The sequence below is a fragment of the Pseudogymnoascus destructans genome, assembly GCF_001641265.1.
Source record: "Pseudogymnoascus destructans isolate 20631-21 unplaced genomic scaffold scaffold_25, whole genome shotgun sequence".
Taxonomy (NCBI): domain Eukaryota; kingdom Fungi; phylum Ascomycota; class Leotiomycetes; order Thelebolales; family Thelebolaceae; genus Pseudogymnoascus; species Pseudogymnoascus destructans.
The window spans coordinates 156,063-170,235 of record NW_020167544.1 but is presented as its reverse complement, the minus strand read 5'-3'; the positions used below and the strand labels follow the sequence as shown (position 1 = coordinate 170,235).

The window sequence follows — 14,173 nt, the reverse complement described above, 5'->3', positions numbered from 1 at the left end:
TCTACTACTGCACCCTGCTAAAAGCATACACCCGAAACTGCCATGGTGACCTTGGCGCATGGGCGGGTCGATGCAGTGGAAACAGTACAAGATCCGCCTCTACTGGCGTGGAGGACCCCGTCCGTTCCATTGGCCGCAACAATCATGCTCGAACTTGCAACCCATTTTATACCTTCTCTGACGTAAAACCTCGAGCGGTTCGCAAATATGGAGCCCGACTTCAAGGAACGAAAGTACAGACTATGACGCTACGCACTCCCCACTCCATGCAATTTTATCCATCCATTTCCCGCTTCGCCTTGCACCGCTCCTATCTTTGTACCCGCAAAGCCGGCGGGCCCGTTCTCAGTGGCTCGCTGGGGGTGGGGGTGAGGTGAGATATGTCTCGGGGGGCGGACGATGGGAGGGAGTGAATGGGCAAGCAGTTTTGGTTCGTGTTTATATTAATACTCTGGGAAAGTCTCGTCGGCTCCTGCTTCCCCTATAAGTATATATATACACCCGGCATTTCCAACTGCTTGTGGTAGGAACTCGCGACTTGAGAAACCCCCCCCGAAGTATCAGTATCAGTCGAACCACGGAAGGCATCATACCATCTGTCTGGAAGAAAGAAAGTAACGATTATCACGACCTAGATCTTGTATTCTCTTGTACAAATTATATTATACACGTCTCTATCCCCATAGCGGCTGTACGACGTTGTACAACAACAACAACTGTATCATCATGTCTAACAAACCCATCTTCGTGGCAACTCACCCGCGCGCATGCTCAACGGCCTTCGAACGGGCATGTTCCAAACTTAAACGATCCCCCAATCGCCATGGCTAACCTCACATAGGTGTTCATGACCAGGAAAGATCTCCAATGCATCCATGAACCCTTTGGGGACGCCTTTTACTTTGGGCCCGAGAGGCTCTCTAGCCGCTATGAGGCGGATGTGAAGGCCAGGGACGACTCCGGATTCTCTGACTCCACCTTTGCATCTGTTTTTGAGCAAATCGAGAAGAAAACCGAAGAGGTAAGGACGATTTTATATACTACCCCTTTGCGCTTTCTTTGTTGAGCGACTCCATCTGATTATCAGGTATCAGGTGATTTGCTGTCATATGGCGCGAGAATGCTCTTCGTTTCGTATTTCAATTGTTCTCGGACGATTTTATATGTGGCCCTTTGGTGCCTTCTTTCCCTTTGAGCGATTTAATCTGTTATTTACTTTTGCTTGCAACGAGAATGCTCGTCATCTCGGATTCATGTGGAGGAGATTAATCGGGCTCTGCCGCCTTGTGACTTGCGGTCACAAGGCGGCAGAGGCCGATTTGCGTGATGTGTTTTAGGCCCTTTGATAAACGGCACAATTCACGTTATTTCCCAAATCATCGAACAGCTAATTTCCCGAGATGAGCATGTCTTTATTTGTTCAGTTGTCTGCAGACTCCGCGTCAGTATTAGGCGTCAAATTAACACAAGTCTCTAGGGAAAACGCGTTTTCATCAAGGATATCACCCACTACCTTGCTCCGCCGCATCGCAACCCCGCATCTATTGCCCCTTCGTTAGGCGGCGCGCCCAAGCGTGGTGTTGGCACAAATGGTGCTGCTACTAACGGCGTTACCAATGGCGTTGCCACCACCAACGGCAATGGTACTAACGGCCATACCACCAGTGGCCATGTAACCAACGGCAATGTTACCAACGGCAATACCACCTCGTCTGCCCCATACCCCTACAACACCGAGGCTGAGCCTGGAAACCCAACCATGGTCCCCGAGGAGATCTTGAAGAAGTTTCACTTCACGTTCCTGATCCGCCACCCCCGCAGCAGCATCCCATCCTACTACCGCTGCACCATCCCGCCTCTCAACAAGGTGACCGGATTCTACAACTTCGATCCCAGCGAAGCCGGCTACGATGAGCTCCGCCGCGTGTTTGACTTCCTCAAGTCAAAGGGACATGTTGGCCCGGCAATTGCTGGTGAGCATGATGGGGAGCTGCAGAATGGAGAGGTGAGCATTACGATGATTGATGCGGATGATTTGTTGGACAACCCGAACGGCATCATTGAGGCGTACTGCAAGGAGGTTGGGATAGACTATGATCCAGGGATGCTGAACTGGGATACTGAGGAGGATCACGCCCAGGCTAAGAGGGCGTTTGAGAAGTGGAGAGGCTTCCACAATGATGCGATTGAGAGTTCGAGCTTGAAGCCCAGGAAGTCGAAACACGTGAGTTATGCCCACGAGATGCTGTAATGAGACCTACTATGGATATTTGACGCTGACCTATATTCCGACAAGGCAAAGAAAACGAAGACCGTCGAGGAAGAAAATGAATGCTGGAAGGAGACGTATGGTGCGGAAGGGGCTAAGATAATTCGGGACTGCGTCGATGCGAATATTCCCGACTACGAGTATTTGAAGTCGTTTGCGCTCAAGGTGCCATTCAAGTCTCCTGGCGAGGCTTAGAGATTTGAACGCTTTCGGCCTGAACACCTCGGCTTGGACGAAAGGTCTCTCTCTGATAGGCAGATAGCTTTCTATTAGTAAACGCTTCTGTATGTGATGACTGAAGTGATCTGCTTTTTACTTTTTGTGGGAAGCAGAATTTTGTTTCTTGAATGTAACTTAAGTTAAGTGTTTTTATTTTTGTTTCGTGGATAGCCTGCTTATATCACATTGCTAGGGAAGATTCAATACTATCGGAAGCTGCGATTGCTGCTTTGCTTGGTAATCGTTCTTTCCATATCTACAACCTGAATATTACGAGGAAGCTGCGATTGAGGCATGCTTGATAATCATTCCTTCCATATTGAGGAAACTAGACTGAGGCTTGCTTGGTAATCGTTCTTTCCATATCTATAACCTGAAGAGTTATGGGGGAGCTGCGATGAGGCTTTGCTTGGTAATCGTTCCTTCTATATCTATAACCTGAGGGTTTATGAGGAAGCTGCGATTGGGGATTGCTTGGTAATCGTTCCTTCCATATATAGGGGTCATCGGCATGACGCTCATAGGATATCGGTCGATTATACTCTATTTCACAACTCATACGCATGCGTTTCAATGATAGCCACAATGCATAAATCGTGTCTCAATACTCCAATGTTTCATATTCTAATCTCTCGTAATCTGTCTACGCTGACCATAGAAAATGAACTGAAATCATGTCTCAATACTCCTGCGCCTCATATCCTCATATCCCGTAACCTACCCGTCAAGACCACAGAAAATGAACTGAACCCATGCCTCAATACTCCAGCGCCTCATATTCGCATCCCTCATAACCATCCGGGCCTCCCGCAGAAAATAAACCGAAATCAACCACTACTCCTCCCTCTCAGCAATCTCCAGGAGGTCCCGCTTGAGACCCCTAACACTAGCCATGAACGAAGTCAAGAACGCCAGATACTTTCCCTTGGACTCCTCAGCCTTCTTGTCCTCACCACCAACACCAGCAAACGACGAAGCGGTGACGGATTCCATAGCAGCCTGGGCGAGAGTCTTAGTGACGAGCTCAAATTGCAAGAGATCTGAAATTGCTCTCGAGCTGTTATAGGGAGCAGCGTGTTGATCCAGGCGGGCGCGGATGGAACGCTCGACTTGGGGGTTGGGATCATCGGCGGCGCGGAGCATGGCGGAGGCGGTGCGCTTCTTGGGTGAGGTAGGGAGCTGGGTTCTGGTGGTTGTGGTGTTTGGGTTGGTAGGCTCAACCTGCTGGACCTGCTGGACCTGGTGCTGAACTGGACGTTAGTGCGTACTCATAGTGATTTATAAGAAGGGTATTGTATAGTTACGTACCTGTATGTCTTCCATGGTGGTCACGGCGTTGCTGACTTCAGCTGGAGAAATGACGGTGTCGTGTTGAGGCCTCATAAGCTTCTGGGTGCCCATGTTGGAATCGGCGTTCTGAATTCCTGATCCGGGGTGAATAACGAGTCCGAGTTCCTTCTTCATATCGCCAGGTTTCTGGATGCGCTGCTTGGGTGGTTCGAAAGTCATGATCTTCTTCGGAGCAGTAGAGGTCATCAAGTTCATGAAAGGCTTCCTGACCTGAGTAGGTTTGTTGTCGATCGTTGGTGGGTTGGAAGTTTCACTCTGTTCAAGACGCTTCTTCTTTTTGTTGTTGAAAGGGTGCACCAATTCTCTGCTTGGAACAACCATTCGGCCGACCTGGGGGTACATGCAATTAGTACATTTATCGAATAAAGAAAAAAAGAGATTGAACGGGAAATTACTCACCGTCTCAGTAGTAGCGAATCGACTTTTGGTAGGCTTCTCAGTTGCCTTTCCAAAGCCATTGTCGGTGGCTTTGGCAGGTGGGGCATTGCCGTTCACCAGGTCGAGGATAGCGGGGGGAATTCCCGTGTCTTCGGAACCAGAATCTTCGGAGTCGGAATCATGGCCAACAAAATTGATCTTTGACTCCTTGAGAGGATTTGCTCTCGAACCAGGGGCCTGTGATTCTTTGGTGGACATGACAGCAACAGGCACTGTCGGCGCCTTGGTAGGGCTCTGGGAACCTTCGGTGGTCATGACGGCAACAAGGGCTGCCGCAGCCATCGTTGGCGCCGGGGTCTGTCCATGCTTCTCTTGGCCGAGCGAAGCTCTAGCTTTCTTGTTAGGTTTCTGTCTCGGAGCTGTATCGACAACGATAGAGTTGCCCTCGTCATCGTCTTCGGCGGCAGATTCCACGGAAGCTTTTCCAATGGAGGCTAACAATTCTTGGCCTGCAGCTTGAGCCTTATCCTTTTTGGCTTGTTTAGCCTTCAGCGGGGATGATGGTGGAGTAGGGGAATCGAATTTGGCAGGAGTGTTTGGAGTCGCAGCACTCGGGGTGGCTCCTTTCTTCTTGGCAGACTGATTGTCAACTCCAGAAAGCATGCTCTTCGCCTCCTTGAGTTGTTCCACAAACGCCTTGCTCTGACTGAAGCTGAACGGTTTGTAGGATCCATCAGAGTTCCTGCAGACCCTAAGCATCCCAGCCTGAGCCTTACTAAGATCGGGGCAGAGGTTGGAGATGGCGCGGAGGTTAGTGATGGTAGTGCTACCAAGCTGATCCGTGGGTCTGATATTCCTCGGGAAAATGTCGATAAGCTCAGAGACTCCCCAGGCTTCCTTCACGCGGTTGATGGTGTTGATCCTCGATCTAGCACCTTGCTCATTGAGCTCACCCTTCTGTAAATTTATATTAGTTATTATTCCCAAAACAGACATGAGAGTGTCTTACGATTCTCTGCCCTCCAACATTCTTGGGAGTATTGTTGGCACTCATCTTCACTGCACCGACCACGGTATCTGCTATGAAGGAGAAAGTTAAAGAGAAAAGTTTTATACTGCACCGCTATCGTATCTGCTATGAAGGAGAAAAGTTTGGAGATACTGCACCGCTATCGTATCTGCTATGAAGGAGAAAAGTTTGGAGATACCTGCACAGCTATTGTATCTCCTATAAAGGAGAAAGTTAAAGAGCAAGTGTGAAGAAAGTTGGTAGCCTTGTAGCAAAGTGCTAGCGGAGCTGAAGGTTGGAAGGTTTGTTGATGGGGCCTAAGAGGACGCGTACAAAGGAGGGCGCGCTACTTCCTCTAAGCCAGCAGTCGTTGTAAACAACCTCTTTAAGTGAATTTAAGGTGAACCTAAAAATTGAAAGAGAATGTGAACATAGCAGCAGAGAGGGAGAAACTTCCAACCTCTAGATAAGGGTAAACAACGTCTTATATTGTACAACACCCAGTAATAAATATATAATACACACCTAGTATATGAAAACACCGGTAACCAGCTTCCCATTCTACATCACCTAATCTTGCCAGTACGCTTCTTAGCAATCTCAAGCTTCCCCCCAACCCGTGTGACATCGTCATCCACCCTAGTCAGCATCTCATTCTGGAGCTCCAGCTCATCACTGATCGCAATGCCCATCTCCTTCTGGCTCCTCACAATCTTAGCCAGCTCAACCAGATCCAGATCCTGTTCCTGCATCATCTGCTTCTGTAGCTGCACCACCCCCTCATTATCCAGCTCCCTCGTCCTCTCCGTCTCCTGTGCCGGTGCACCCAACACCCTCCCCTTCGGCCTCGAAGCCCCTCCCCCAAACAACTCCGTCCTATCCGCCGAGCTTGCCGCCACTGAACTCCCACCCCCTGCCGCCGACGACCCACCCGTATTCCCCTTCAACGCCAAACTCGCCGCCAACTTCTCCAAACCCTCCTTCTCCACCTTCGCACTATTCACCAAATCCCTCCTCCTCCTCAACTCGCCCTCACCCAGCCCCCTCGCCCCCGCAAGCGCCTTCAACCCCTCCTCCAGCGTCTGCACCAGCAACCCCGCCTTGACAAGACACTTCTTCGCACCCGCACTCGCCTCATGCTGCGCCTGGCTCGTCGTCGCCCCATCCCTCTTCCCCAACCACAACCTCGCCTCATGCAACCTCGCCTTCATCTCTCTCAACACATCCAACCAAGCCGCTGGATCCAAATTCGCCCCTCCCCCATTCAGGTCCGAGATACCCGTAATGTCCGCATGTGCCTTCGCAGAGCGACTGCTGGACTGGCTTGCCGCCGAGGACGGTAGGTTCAGGAACGTGCGCCAGACGCTGGTACCGCGCCACTGGGGGTCGGGCGTCTCGGCGATGGCGCGGAGGTATGTTGCTAGCCCCGCGCGGCGCTCTTCGATGAGGGTGGGGTTGGTGGAGGTGCGCATGAAGGGTAAGGGCCAGGATTTGGAGGGGAGCGGGATGGGTGGCGGGGTTGGGAGTTGGGCTTTGAGAGCTGTGTCGAGGGCGACGAATTCGGAGTAGCGCTTTTGAACGATGAAGGTGCGGAGGGGGAGGCGGAGAGTGATGTTGTAGAGGGCGTAGGGGGGGGAGGAGGTGGGGGTCGAGATGGTGGTTGTTGGGATGGAGATTTCGAGAGGAGGCGCCATGGTGTTGGGGTGGGATGGCGGTTTGGGTGGTGGGTTGGGGCGCGGAGGGAGATTGTTTGGGCTTCGTTGCTCTCTGTGGTGTCTTGTATTGTTATTCGTGGTACTCCGTGGGGTATATATGCAGTAATGGAGAAGGAAATGCTGAAGATTGAAGTGTCGGTGGTGTATGAATAGTTGGAGTTCATGAGTAGATGCCTGGTGACGTTGTGATTGTCTTAGTGCCTAGTATCGGTCCACACGGTCATCGGGGCCGCATGGCAACTACAGTGGTAATAGCACGTGCAAGCAAAAGTGCAACTTGAAGTTTTAAGGTACCAAACACTTATTTAATCAAGTATGCGTCTGCGCAATCTATGATAGTAGTTGCCGTTCCTTTTCTTATGCGCGCGAAGGCATTCATGTCTGAATCGCCCATGCCGCCTCCTCTTGATTCATGTGCTTCGTACTTCGTAACCTCAACAGTTGGATTCACCCCCCATCGTAGATATTTCCATCTCATGACCTCAAACATATATGTGGTATCACTCCCCCTCCCTTCAAGACAACACCTCTTTAAAAAGTCTCTTGATCATCCAACCCCTCCCCCTCCGCCGGGATCTCAAAGCCGTCCTCCGTGCTGTACAGAATAGTCTGGATATGCTTGATAAGGCCATCCTCCTGCTTCTCGATCTCCGGATCCTCCTCAACCGCCTGCTGGATCAACAACTCGATATCCCTCAGCTTCGAGAAGTAGAAATCCCTCTCCCTCTCCAACCCCTGCACCGTCTCCTTCAGGGTATTGTTCTCAGCCTGGAGCGCCGCCGAGCCGGGGCCACCGCCAACCTTGCCAGCACCGATGCGAGCGCCTCCAGTCGTGGGCGTGGTGCCGCCGCGACGGGCAGCTGCGGAGCCGGCGGAGGTGCGCGAGGCGGGTGCGGCAGCGGGGGGTGCACCGGAGCCGCGACGGCGCGAGACGGCGTCGTAGTCGCCGCCAGGGAAGTACTGGTCCCAGTAGCGCTTGGACCATTGCAGGAACTCGAGGTTGTCTTGCATTTTGCATTTGATCAGGGACTCGACGGGGATGATGCGGTCGACTTGGTGTTTGGTGAAGCAGTCTGCCAGAGGGGAGGGGATGTTAGTTGCTGTCATGGCTTGGGAGAGGGGGGGAGGGGTAGTGATGACGAACTTTGCAAGATCTTGAAGTTTTGCAGGTAGGCATATTCGGTGTTGACGTTGAACTTGACGCGGGCCATTGGGATATCAAGATAGATGCTGTCGAAGATCTGGCACAGAGCCGCTCTGTATGGGGGAGGGGTTGTTAGTTTACCCTCATCCAGCTCATCAACTCCGATTCGTCGCCGACAGGAAGGAAGCCTTACCCAGTACCGCACTGTTCAACCTTGGTGACATTCAGCTGCAGCAGGCTGTTGAGCCATGCCACAAGTTCTTGCCTACAACCCAACTCAGTCAGCGTCGATGCTCGCGTTTTCCGTCGCCGAACGTGGGGTAACCTACCTAGATTCTCCCATCGTAGCAACAGCGACGCGAAGTGTATCGAGTGTGTGATAATATGTCGTGAAGACGTGAGATATGATAAACAAAGAAGTGGGTAAAAGGGATCCCAAGGTAAACGACCGCGATGGACCTTTTTGTCGCGCGTTTTTTTGGTTTACGAAGATTTATGGAATTAATGTGTTGCTCAGTGCCTGGTTGTGTTTGTTGAGGGTCCCGCCAATCAACGTCCGGCCGTCCACTGGTCAACCAGGTTGGCGACGCTCGAGGATCCGCTATTAGGGGTTGCACGATGCATCATGTTTACCAAGTAAACAAGACAAAAAATCCCATTGGCAATAGTACGGCAGTTGATTTGCAGATACAGATTCTAGGGAATGAGCAAATATTTATGGGAATCCTAAATTCTATAATAAATATTAAGCTTTGTGGCACCAACGTCATCTTCAGGGCCCTGTATGGAAATACAGATGGAACGCGGCGGCACAGTCCGCGGCACATAAACCGATCGATCGATCATCTCTTGTCCAACAATGCATCCAGCTGCCGATTAATACTAGCCCACGTGCTAATATTGAAGGGGCTCATATAGGTTTACCCTTATTATATGCATCTGCTGGCATAATAGCAACGAAACTGAGTTGTAATCGTTCTTCTCAATTAGAGTAGCTTCTCCCCTATCTCCCCTTCAGAAACTCCAGACCGTAGTCCAGAAAATAATATACAGCACAAGCAAGGCGCCACCCCAGCACTATCCAGCAAAAGCCCATCCATGCCCAGCGATAAACGCCCTTAGAATACAACCCCCCCCACCCAACAAAATAAACGCCCCGTGTCCATGATCCCCTTAATACGCCCTCCTCCGCTTCTTCGCCTTCCCCTTCCTCGGCTTCGTCTTCTCAACCTTCTTCCCCCCCGCGCAAGCCATCTCCTCACCAACCCCCTCCTCCAAATCCCTCATCTCCTCATCATCAATCTCGCTCAACTCCTCATCGCTCGTCGCGTGCGCCACATCCTCCTCCACCACCTCCACCACCTCCTCCACCTCCTCCATAGGCGGCGGTGGCGGCGGCTCCTCAAACGTCCGTGTCTTCGGATCGTAGTTCTCCAAATACCACGGCTTCCCGCCGCCGGTGAGGAATGAGCCGGAGGTGGGCGCGGGGTCTTGGCTTATTATGCTGCCTGCGCCGGGGTTGGAGACGGGGGGTGTGGGAGGTTGGGAGAGGTGGTTTGAGGTGACCGGGTACTCGGCGGCAGCTGGGGGTGTAGCGGTCGATTCTGCGACGGCGGGTTCCTCGGTAGTAGGTTTGGTGGTGGTTCCCGGAGTGTCGCCTCCTGCGGGCGTGATGGATGCGTAGGCGTCGCCGTCGTCTGGCTCGCCCGGGGCGTCTTCATCGTCGAGCATGTCTACATCGGCGGCTTCGGCTAGTGCGTTACTATCAGCTGCTTCGGCTTCGACTGAGATCTGCTGGTTCACATCGACATTGTCATCCGCTGTATCAGCCCCTTCAATGGACTGCACTGCAACAGTTGGATCAGCTGTGCCGTGTTTCGTGGGACCTAGCAGCGCCTCTGGAGAGATATCAATGCATCCCTCCAGAACGAGTTCAAGGTCCGCGACCATCTTGTCTGGCGACTTCTGGAGCAGGTCTGCCTCTGCGCGGACGGCGATTTCGAGATGTGGCTGAATGGCCTTGATGATTCGCTTGGCGAGCTTCTTCCTATCTTTGACTTCGTGGATTGCTACCTTCAACTGGGAATTGTATTCCGCGCTGCCAACGGTCGCCTCGCTGGGAAGGGTTGTCGCAACAGCTTCGATGCCTTTCTTGCAGATGACTGCAATGTCTTCCGCCAGCGTCGTGGCTTGGACGTAGTATCGACGATGGAGCCTATTCTGTACTTGCCATAGGCCCGCCGTGAATGTTCTCTTGATATCGAGGCTGCAACTATGTTAGTATTATACAGGCAATAGGATGTCAAGGTTCAACTTACGCAAGCGCCTTGTCGACAATCGGCGGCAGCAGCTTCGTAACGGGAAAGTACGTGGTATCCAGCGTCTCCCTCTGCTTAATAGCATACTGCAGCTTCTCCGTCTCCCTCATCACCACATGCGTGCTCAACTCCTTCAACCTCTCCACATCCTTCACCAGCATCTTAGCAAACTCGATACGCCTCTCTAGCCTTGCGCGGCCCACATCGCCCATACTCGCAAAATTGCGCCTCGTAAGCTCCATCGACGAAAACGTCTCCATCTGCAACTGCAACCGCTTCAGCAGCGCCGCTCCGCGCCTAGCCTCGCGCTTCAGCGTCCAGTATCGACAGGCTGCCGCGACCCACTCGCGACGCCTCAAGATTGTGAAGCGCTGGAGCGAGGCGTCGACGATGTCGTAGACGGCGGAGGGAATGACGGGTGCACCTGAGGGAAGTTTCCACACCGACTTTGGGTTCTGGAGCTCCCCCTTCTTCTTAGTGCTGCTGAGGGTGATGGCCAGGTGCGCACCGGTCTTCTGCGACTCATCGGCGGGGTGCTCGGTGGTGGCGTTTTGGTGGGTTGCTGCGAGGGCGAGAGCGGAGGCTTGGCTATCGGCCCAGAGGCGGTCGCGCATGGTGCGCTTGTAGAAGCTGCGTGCTTCGCGCGTGGCCTTGGCGACGTCGTTCTCCTTGGCGTAGTCTTGGGGGCAGTGCTTGTCGCAGAAGGCTTTGAGCTGGGTGGTGCCGTCGAGCTCGGCGAGGGTGCCGTGGTTGTTCTTCATTTTGAGGAAGAGGTGGGCTCGTCGGGCGCAGGTGACGTGGAAGGCTTGGTAACAAAGCTTGTTGCCGCATTGGATGCAGGCGCCCATTCGTTGTTGGCAGATATAGCATGTGAGTTTCCAACGCGTTTTAGGGACCTTTTCCACATCCATTACAGGCTCCATGAAGGTATGATTGCCGAGTGAAACTTCTGGAATCCACATCGCACAGAGCAAGTGAGCCCAGCGTGACGAGTTGGTCTGCTTGAAACCGCCTTCGGTGTTCGGGCAGAAGATGCAAGTCTAGATATATGTTAGCATAGGAATAGGAATCAATCAACAGTATAATAACATACTAGCACACCTCTCCCAATAAGCTGGCACTTCCTGCACAGCCACTGCCCCTCCGGAATAAAGGGAACCCCATAACACTCCTGATGCACAGCCAAATCGCAGCCATCACAAAAGACAATCGCATTCGTATTCTCACAGTCCCCATCATCACAGATGGCGCACTTGCTATCCAGCTCATCGCCCGCCTGCGGCTCACCATTCACCGCAGCAGCGGAACTGGATCGCGGCCTGTGAGTCTGTGGCGGCTTTGGGTTTGGCTTTGGAATCCGCTTTTCGAGCGCATGCCACTCCTTCTCGATCTTTGTAATAGTAATCTCAAACATCTCGCGGGAGATGGGTTCAATGCCAGCAGCTTTGCGTTGTGTTTGGTTGAACGCCTCAAGCCACTTGTCGTCCTGCTCATCCATATCGTATTCAACCCTCCCCACGGAGCCGCCCGTAATCGCCACCTCGCCGCCCTTGACTGGCAAATCCAGGTCTTCATCGAGGTACGCATCATTATGCTTGATCATAATATGCTCCGAGCGAATAAATATATCCGTCTCCTGATATCCCACATTCGCCATACTTTTCTCCACATACTTGACCTGACCCGCTGCCTTATCCTCAAACTTCGCCAGCGCGTCCACCTTCCGATACGACGGCTGCGGCAACGTGAGTCTTTCTTTCGGATTCTGGTTCTGTAGCGGCGCAATCATAGTTCCCATAGGCGAAGGCGCAAACCCCACCGACTGTGCCGCCGCCCTGGCTGCATAGAACGCCACAGGGTCTCGCGGCGGGCGTCCAGGTCTCCTCTTCGTCGGCGGCGACCCCTGCGTCATCAGCTCCCCATTCATCACCGCCCCCGGAGTAATAGCCCCCATCGAAGTCGGCGTATGTGAACCCTCCACCTCCCCCTCCAGCTCCCCGTCCACCTCCTTAGGCAGCCCATCAACCTCCTTAGCACTGTAGGTCCTCAACCTAACCTCAATATTTAAATCAGGGTGAAACTCCTCCCATGACCGTTCTTCACGGGGCTTATACCCATCATTCTGGACCACTGCCGCTGCTGCCTGTGCACTGCTATTGAACCTCATCTTTGGCTGTTGATTTCGCGGTAACACCGTGCGCGTCCTATCGCTTCGTGCACTTCGAACACCTCTATCGCCAGATCGAGGATTCCTCCCACCACCACTCCTATCACTTCGATCTCGCCTAGCGCTAGAGCTCGGATAAACAACCGGTAGAACCCCCTTCCGCGCATTCTCCTGCCCCACCCGTCCACGGGGCCCAACATAATTATACCCCCCCGGCCCCGTCCCTCCCACAGGCTCCTCATTCCCGTCTTCGTCCACGTATCGACCACCGCCTCCGGGACCTCCAGGCACATACCGCCGCTTCTTGTGGGGAGGCTCAGATTTCATGACCAGCGGGATGGGAGACCCGCGTTTGTTAGGGCTGCTGGTGATGCTGTCGCCGCCGCTGCGCGGTCGGGTGGCTTTGCGCGCGCGGCGGGGTGTGTGTGGCATTGGCGCCATGGCGGGTGTTTGTATGTGTTCGATGCGTTCAATCTGTTCGGTAGGGTGCAGTTGCAGTCGATGCTGCTGGGGCGCGTTCGTTTGGTTTGCGATTGCTGGGAGGAGAGATGGATGGCGTCGCTGTTGTTTGAGGCTATGCGCAAGGAGCAGGTGCGCGCAGGGTGACCATGCCACACTCACTGCTTCAAGGGTCGCAGGTTCTGGTCGCAAAAAAGAGAGTGTGAAAGAAGAAGCGTTTACGAGAGGGCAAGCTGTTGGGTTGCGCTTCGCATGATGCCGAGTTGGGCTGTCGTCGTTGGTCTCAGATCTGGTGTACGCGACAGATCCATCCTAGTCTCGACGGGGTGGATCGTGCGCGATCATGCCAAGAGGGGTGGTGGGGCTAACGCTTTTGGGATGATGGTCTTTTTTAAAAGGTTCGGGATGGATTCTAGGGTGTGTTTGGGGGGATTTGAAAGGGATTTTTATAGTATTGGAAGAGAGGAGGGTATATGATGGGCGGTATGAAAGGATGGGGGGTATGTTTGTGTATATAAAGGCGATATTGATATATCTATGGGCTGTTATTCTAAAGTATGAAGTCAGTCTGATTTGGGAGTGCATTCATGACTCCAATTCTCGGTATGAGTGACTTCCGTCTGACAAGAGATTTTGCCATATAAAAATTCCTACAACGAAGACACTTAATCCCCTATCGCAACAAAGTTCGCTACAAATTCTATAGTGGGCTCCACAGCCGGCGGCCAACTTAAATACCTACTCCAGCCTACAGCCCATATACTTCTAAGCCTGCATCCATCCCTGGAAAAGCCCACACTTCGCTCTCAGCTCCGCCAAAGCACTTCAGGCTCCTTAGCCCACGGTCTTCGTTGTCTGCGATGAGGTGGGAGAGATATAGACGTGGGGTTGTAATATGGAAGTTTGGGTCTGTCATTTTGAGTGCGGGGTTGGCAGTGCGGGGTTGGCAGTGCGGGGTTGGTTTTGGTGCTGAAAATAGAAAGAGATAGAACGATATCAGCGATGGTTTTGTTAATGTAACAGTGGGAAGTGGGCTCTACATGTGTCTTAAAGGCAGATTCAATAATCGATTTGTACTTTGACTCATACTTACAGTGGCTCATCTTTTAGTGCTGGGTCAACCAGCGTGCGAAGGATCCAGACGA

The 14,173-nt window shown here is 52.7% G+C and overlaps 5 protein-coding genes across 5 annotated transcripts; 1 reads left to right on the top strand and 4 right to left on the bottom strand.

The window, feature by feature from the left end:
• The first annotated feature begins 404 nt into the window (after window positions 1-404).
• VC83_08133 (uncharacterized protein) lies at window positions 405-2,914 on the top strand. The gene is made up of 4 exons (XM_024471694.1): window positions 405-789; window positions 842-1,021; window positions 1,478-2,224; window positions 2,297-2,914. Exons 1-4 carry the CDS (start codon window positions 727-729, stop codon window positions 2,462-2,464), a joined length of 1,158 nt encoding a protein of 385 aa, XP_024320553.1. The 5' UTR covers window positions 405-726; the 3' UTR covers window positions 2,465-2,914.
• A 181-nt stretch (window positions 2,915-3,095) lies between these two features.
• VC83_08132 (uncharacterized protein) lies at window positions 3,096-5,443 on the bottom strand. Its single transcript, XM_024471693.1, has 4 exons — window positions 5,226-5,443; window positions 4,238-5,173; window positions 3,797-4,168; window positions 3,096-3,733 (listed from the first exon to the last, which is right to left on the bottom strand). Exons 1-4 carry the CDS (start codon window positions 5,268-5,270, stop codon window positions 3,323-3,325), a joined length of 1,764 nt encoding a protein of 587 aa, XP_024320554.1. The 5' UTR covers window positions 5,271-5,443; the 3' UTR covers window positions 3,096-3,322.
• Window positions 5,444-5,663: 220 nt separating this feature from the next.
• Window positions 5,664-6,919, bottom strand: VC83_08131 (uncharacterized protein; the record flags this gene model as incomplete). The annotated part of the gene is made up of 1 exon (XM_024471692.1): window positions 5,664-6,919. One exon carries the CDS (start codon window positions 6,917-6,919, stop codon window positions 5,792-5,794), a length of 1,128 nt encoding a protein of 375 aa, XP_024320551.1. The 3' UTR covers window positions 5,664-5,791.
• A 552-nt stretch (window positions 6,920-7,471) lies between these two features.
• On the bottom strand, window positions 7,472-8,611 carry VC83_08130 (uncharacterized protein; the record flags this gene model as incomplete). Its single annotated transcript, XM_024471691.1, has 4 exons — window positions 8,414-8,611; window positions 8,278-8,349; window positions 8,085-8,197; window positions 7,472-8,013 (listed from the first exon to the last, which is right to left on the bottom strand). Exons 1-4 carry the CDS (start codon window positions 8,425-8,427, stop codon window positions 7,472-7,474), a joined length of 741 nt encoding a protein of 246 aa, XP_024320552.1. The 5' UTR covers window positions 8,428-8,611.
• A 170-nt stretch (window positions 8,612-8,781) lies between these two features.
• NTO1 (nuA3 HAT complex component nto1) lies at window positions 8,782-13,570 on the bottom strand. Its single transcript, XM_024471690.1, has 3 exons — window positions 11,496-13,570; window positions 10,403-11,442; window positions 8,782-10,350 (listed from the first exon to the last, which is right to left on the bottom strand). Exons 1-3 carry the CDS (start codon window positions 13,008-13,010, stop codon window positions 9,258-9,260), a joined length of 3,648 nt encoding a protein of 1,215 aa, XP_024320614.1. The 5' UTR covers window positions 13,011-13,570; the 3' UTR covers window positions 8,782-9,257.
• Window positions 13,571-14,173: the final 603 nt, after the last annotated feature.

Excerpts from the sequence above, each read along its gene's own strand:
- VC83_08133 (XM_024471694.1), top strand. The coding sequence starts at position 727 with ATGTCTAACAAACCCATCTTCGTGGCAACTCACCCGCGCGCATGCTCA. Across the intron at positions 790-841 it reads GCTCAACGGCCTTCGAACGG|GTGTTCATGACCAGGAAAGA; the intron begins GCATGTTCCAAA and ends AACCTCACATAG. Across the intron at positions 1,022-1,477 it reads TCGAGAAGAAAACCGAAGAG|GGAAAACGCGTTTTCATCAA; the intron begins GTAAGGACGATT and ends ACAAGTCTCTAG.
- VC83_08132 (XM_024471693.1), bottom strand. The coding sequence starts at position 5,270 with ATGAGTGCCAACAATACTCCCAAGAATGTTGGAGGGCAGAGAATC. Across the intron at positions 5,174-5,225 it reads ATGTTGGAGGGCAGAGAATC|AAGGGTGAGCTCAATGAGCA; the intron begins GTAAGACACTCT and ends ATAAATTTACAG. Across the intron at positions 3,734-3,796 it reads CCACCATGGAAGACATACAG|CACCAGGTCCAGCAGGTCCA; the intron begins GTACGTAACTAT and ends CGTCCAGTTCAG.
- NTO1 (XM_024471690.1), bottom strand. The coding sequence starts at position 13,010 with ATGGCGCCAATGCCACACACACCCCGCCGCGCGCGCAAAGCCACCCGA. Across the intron at positions 11,443-11,495 it reads TTATTGGGAGAGGTGTGCTA|ACTTGCATCTTCTGCCCGAA; the intron begins GTATGTTATTAT and ends ACATATATCTAG. Across the intron at positions 10,351-10,402 it reads ATTGTCGACAAGGCGCTTGC|CCTCGATATCAAGAGAACAT; the intron begins GTAAGTTGAACC and ends ACATAGTTGCAG.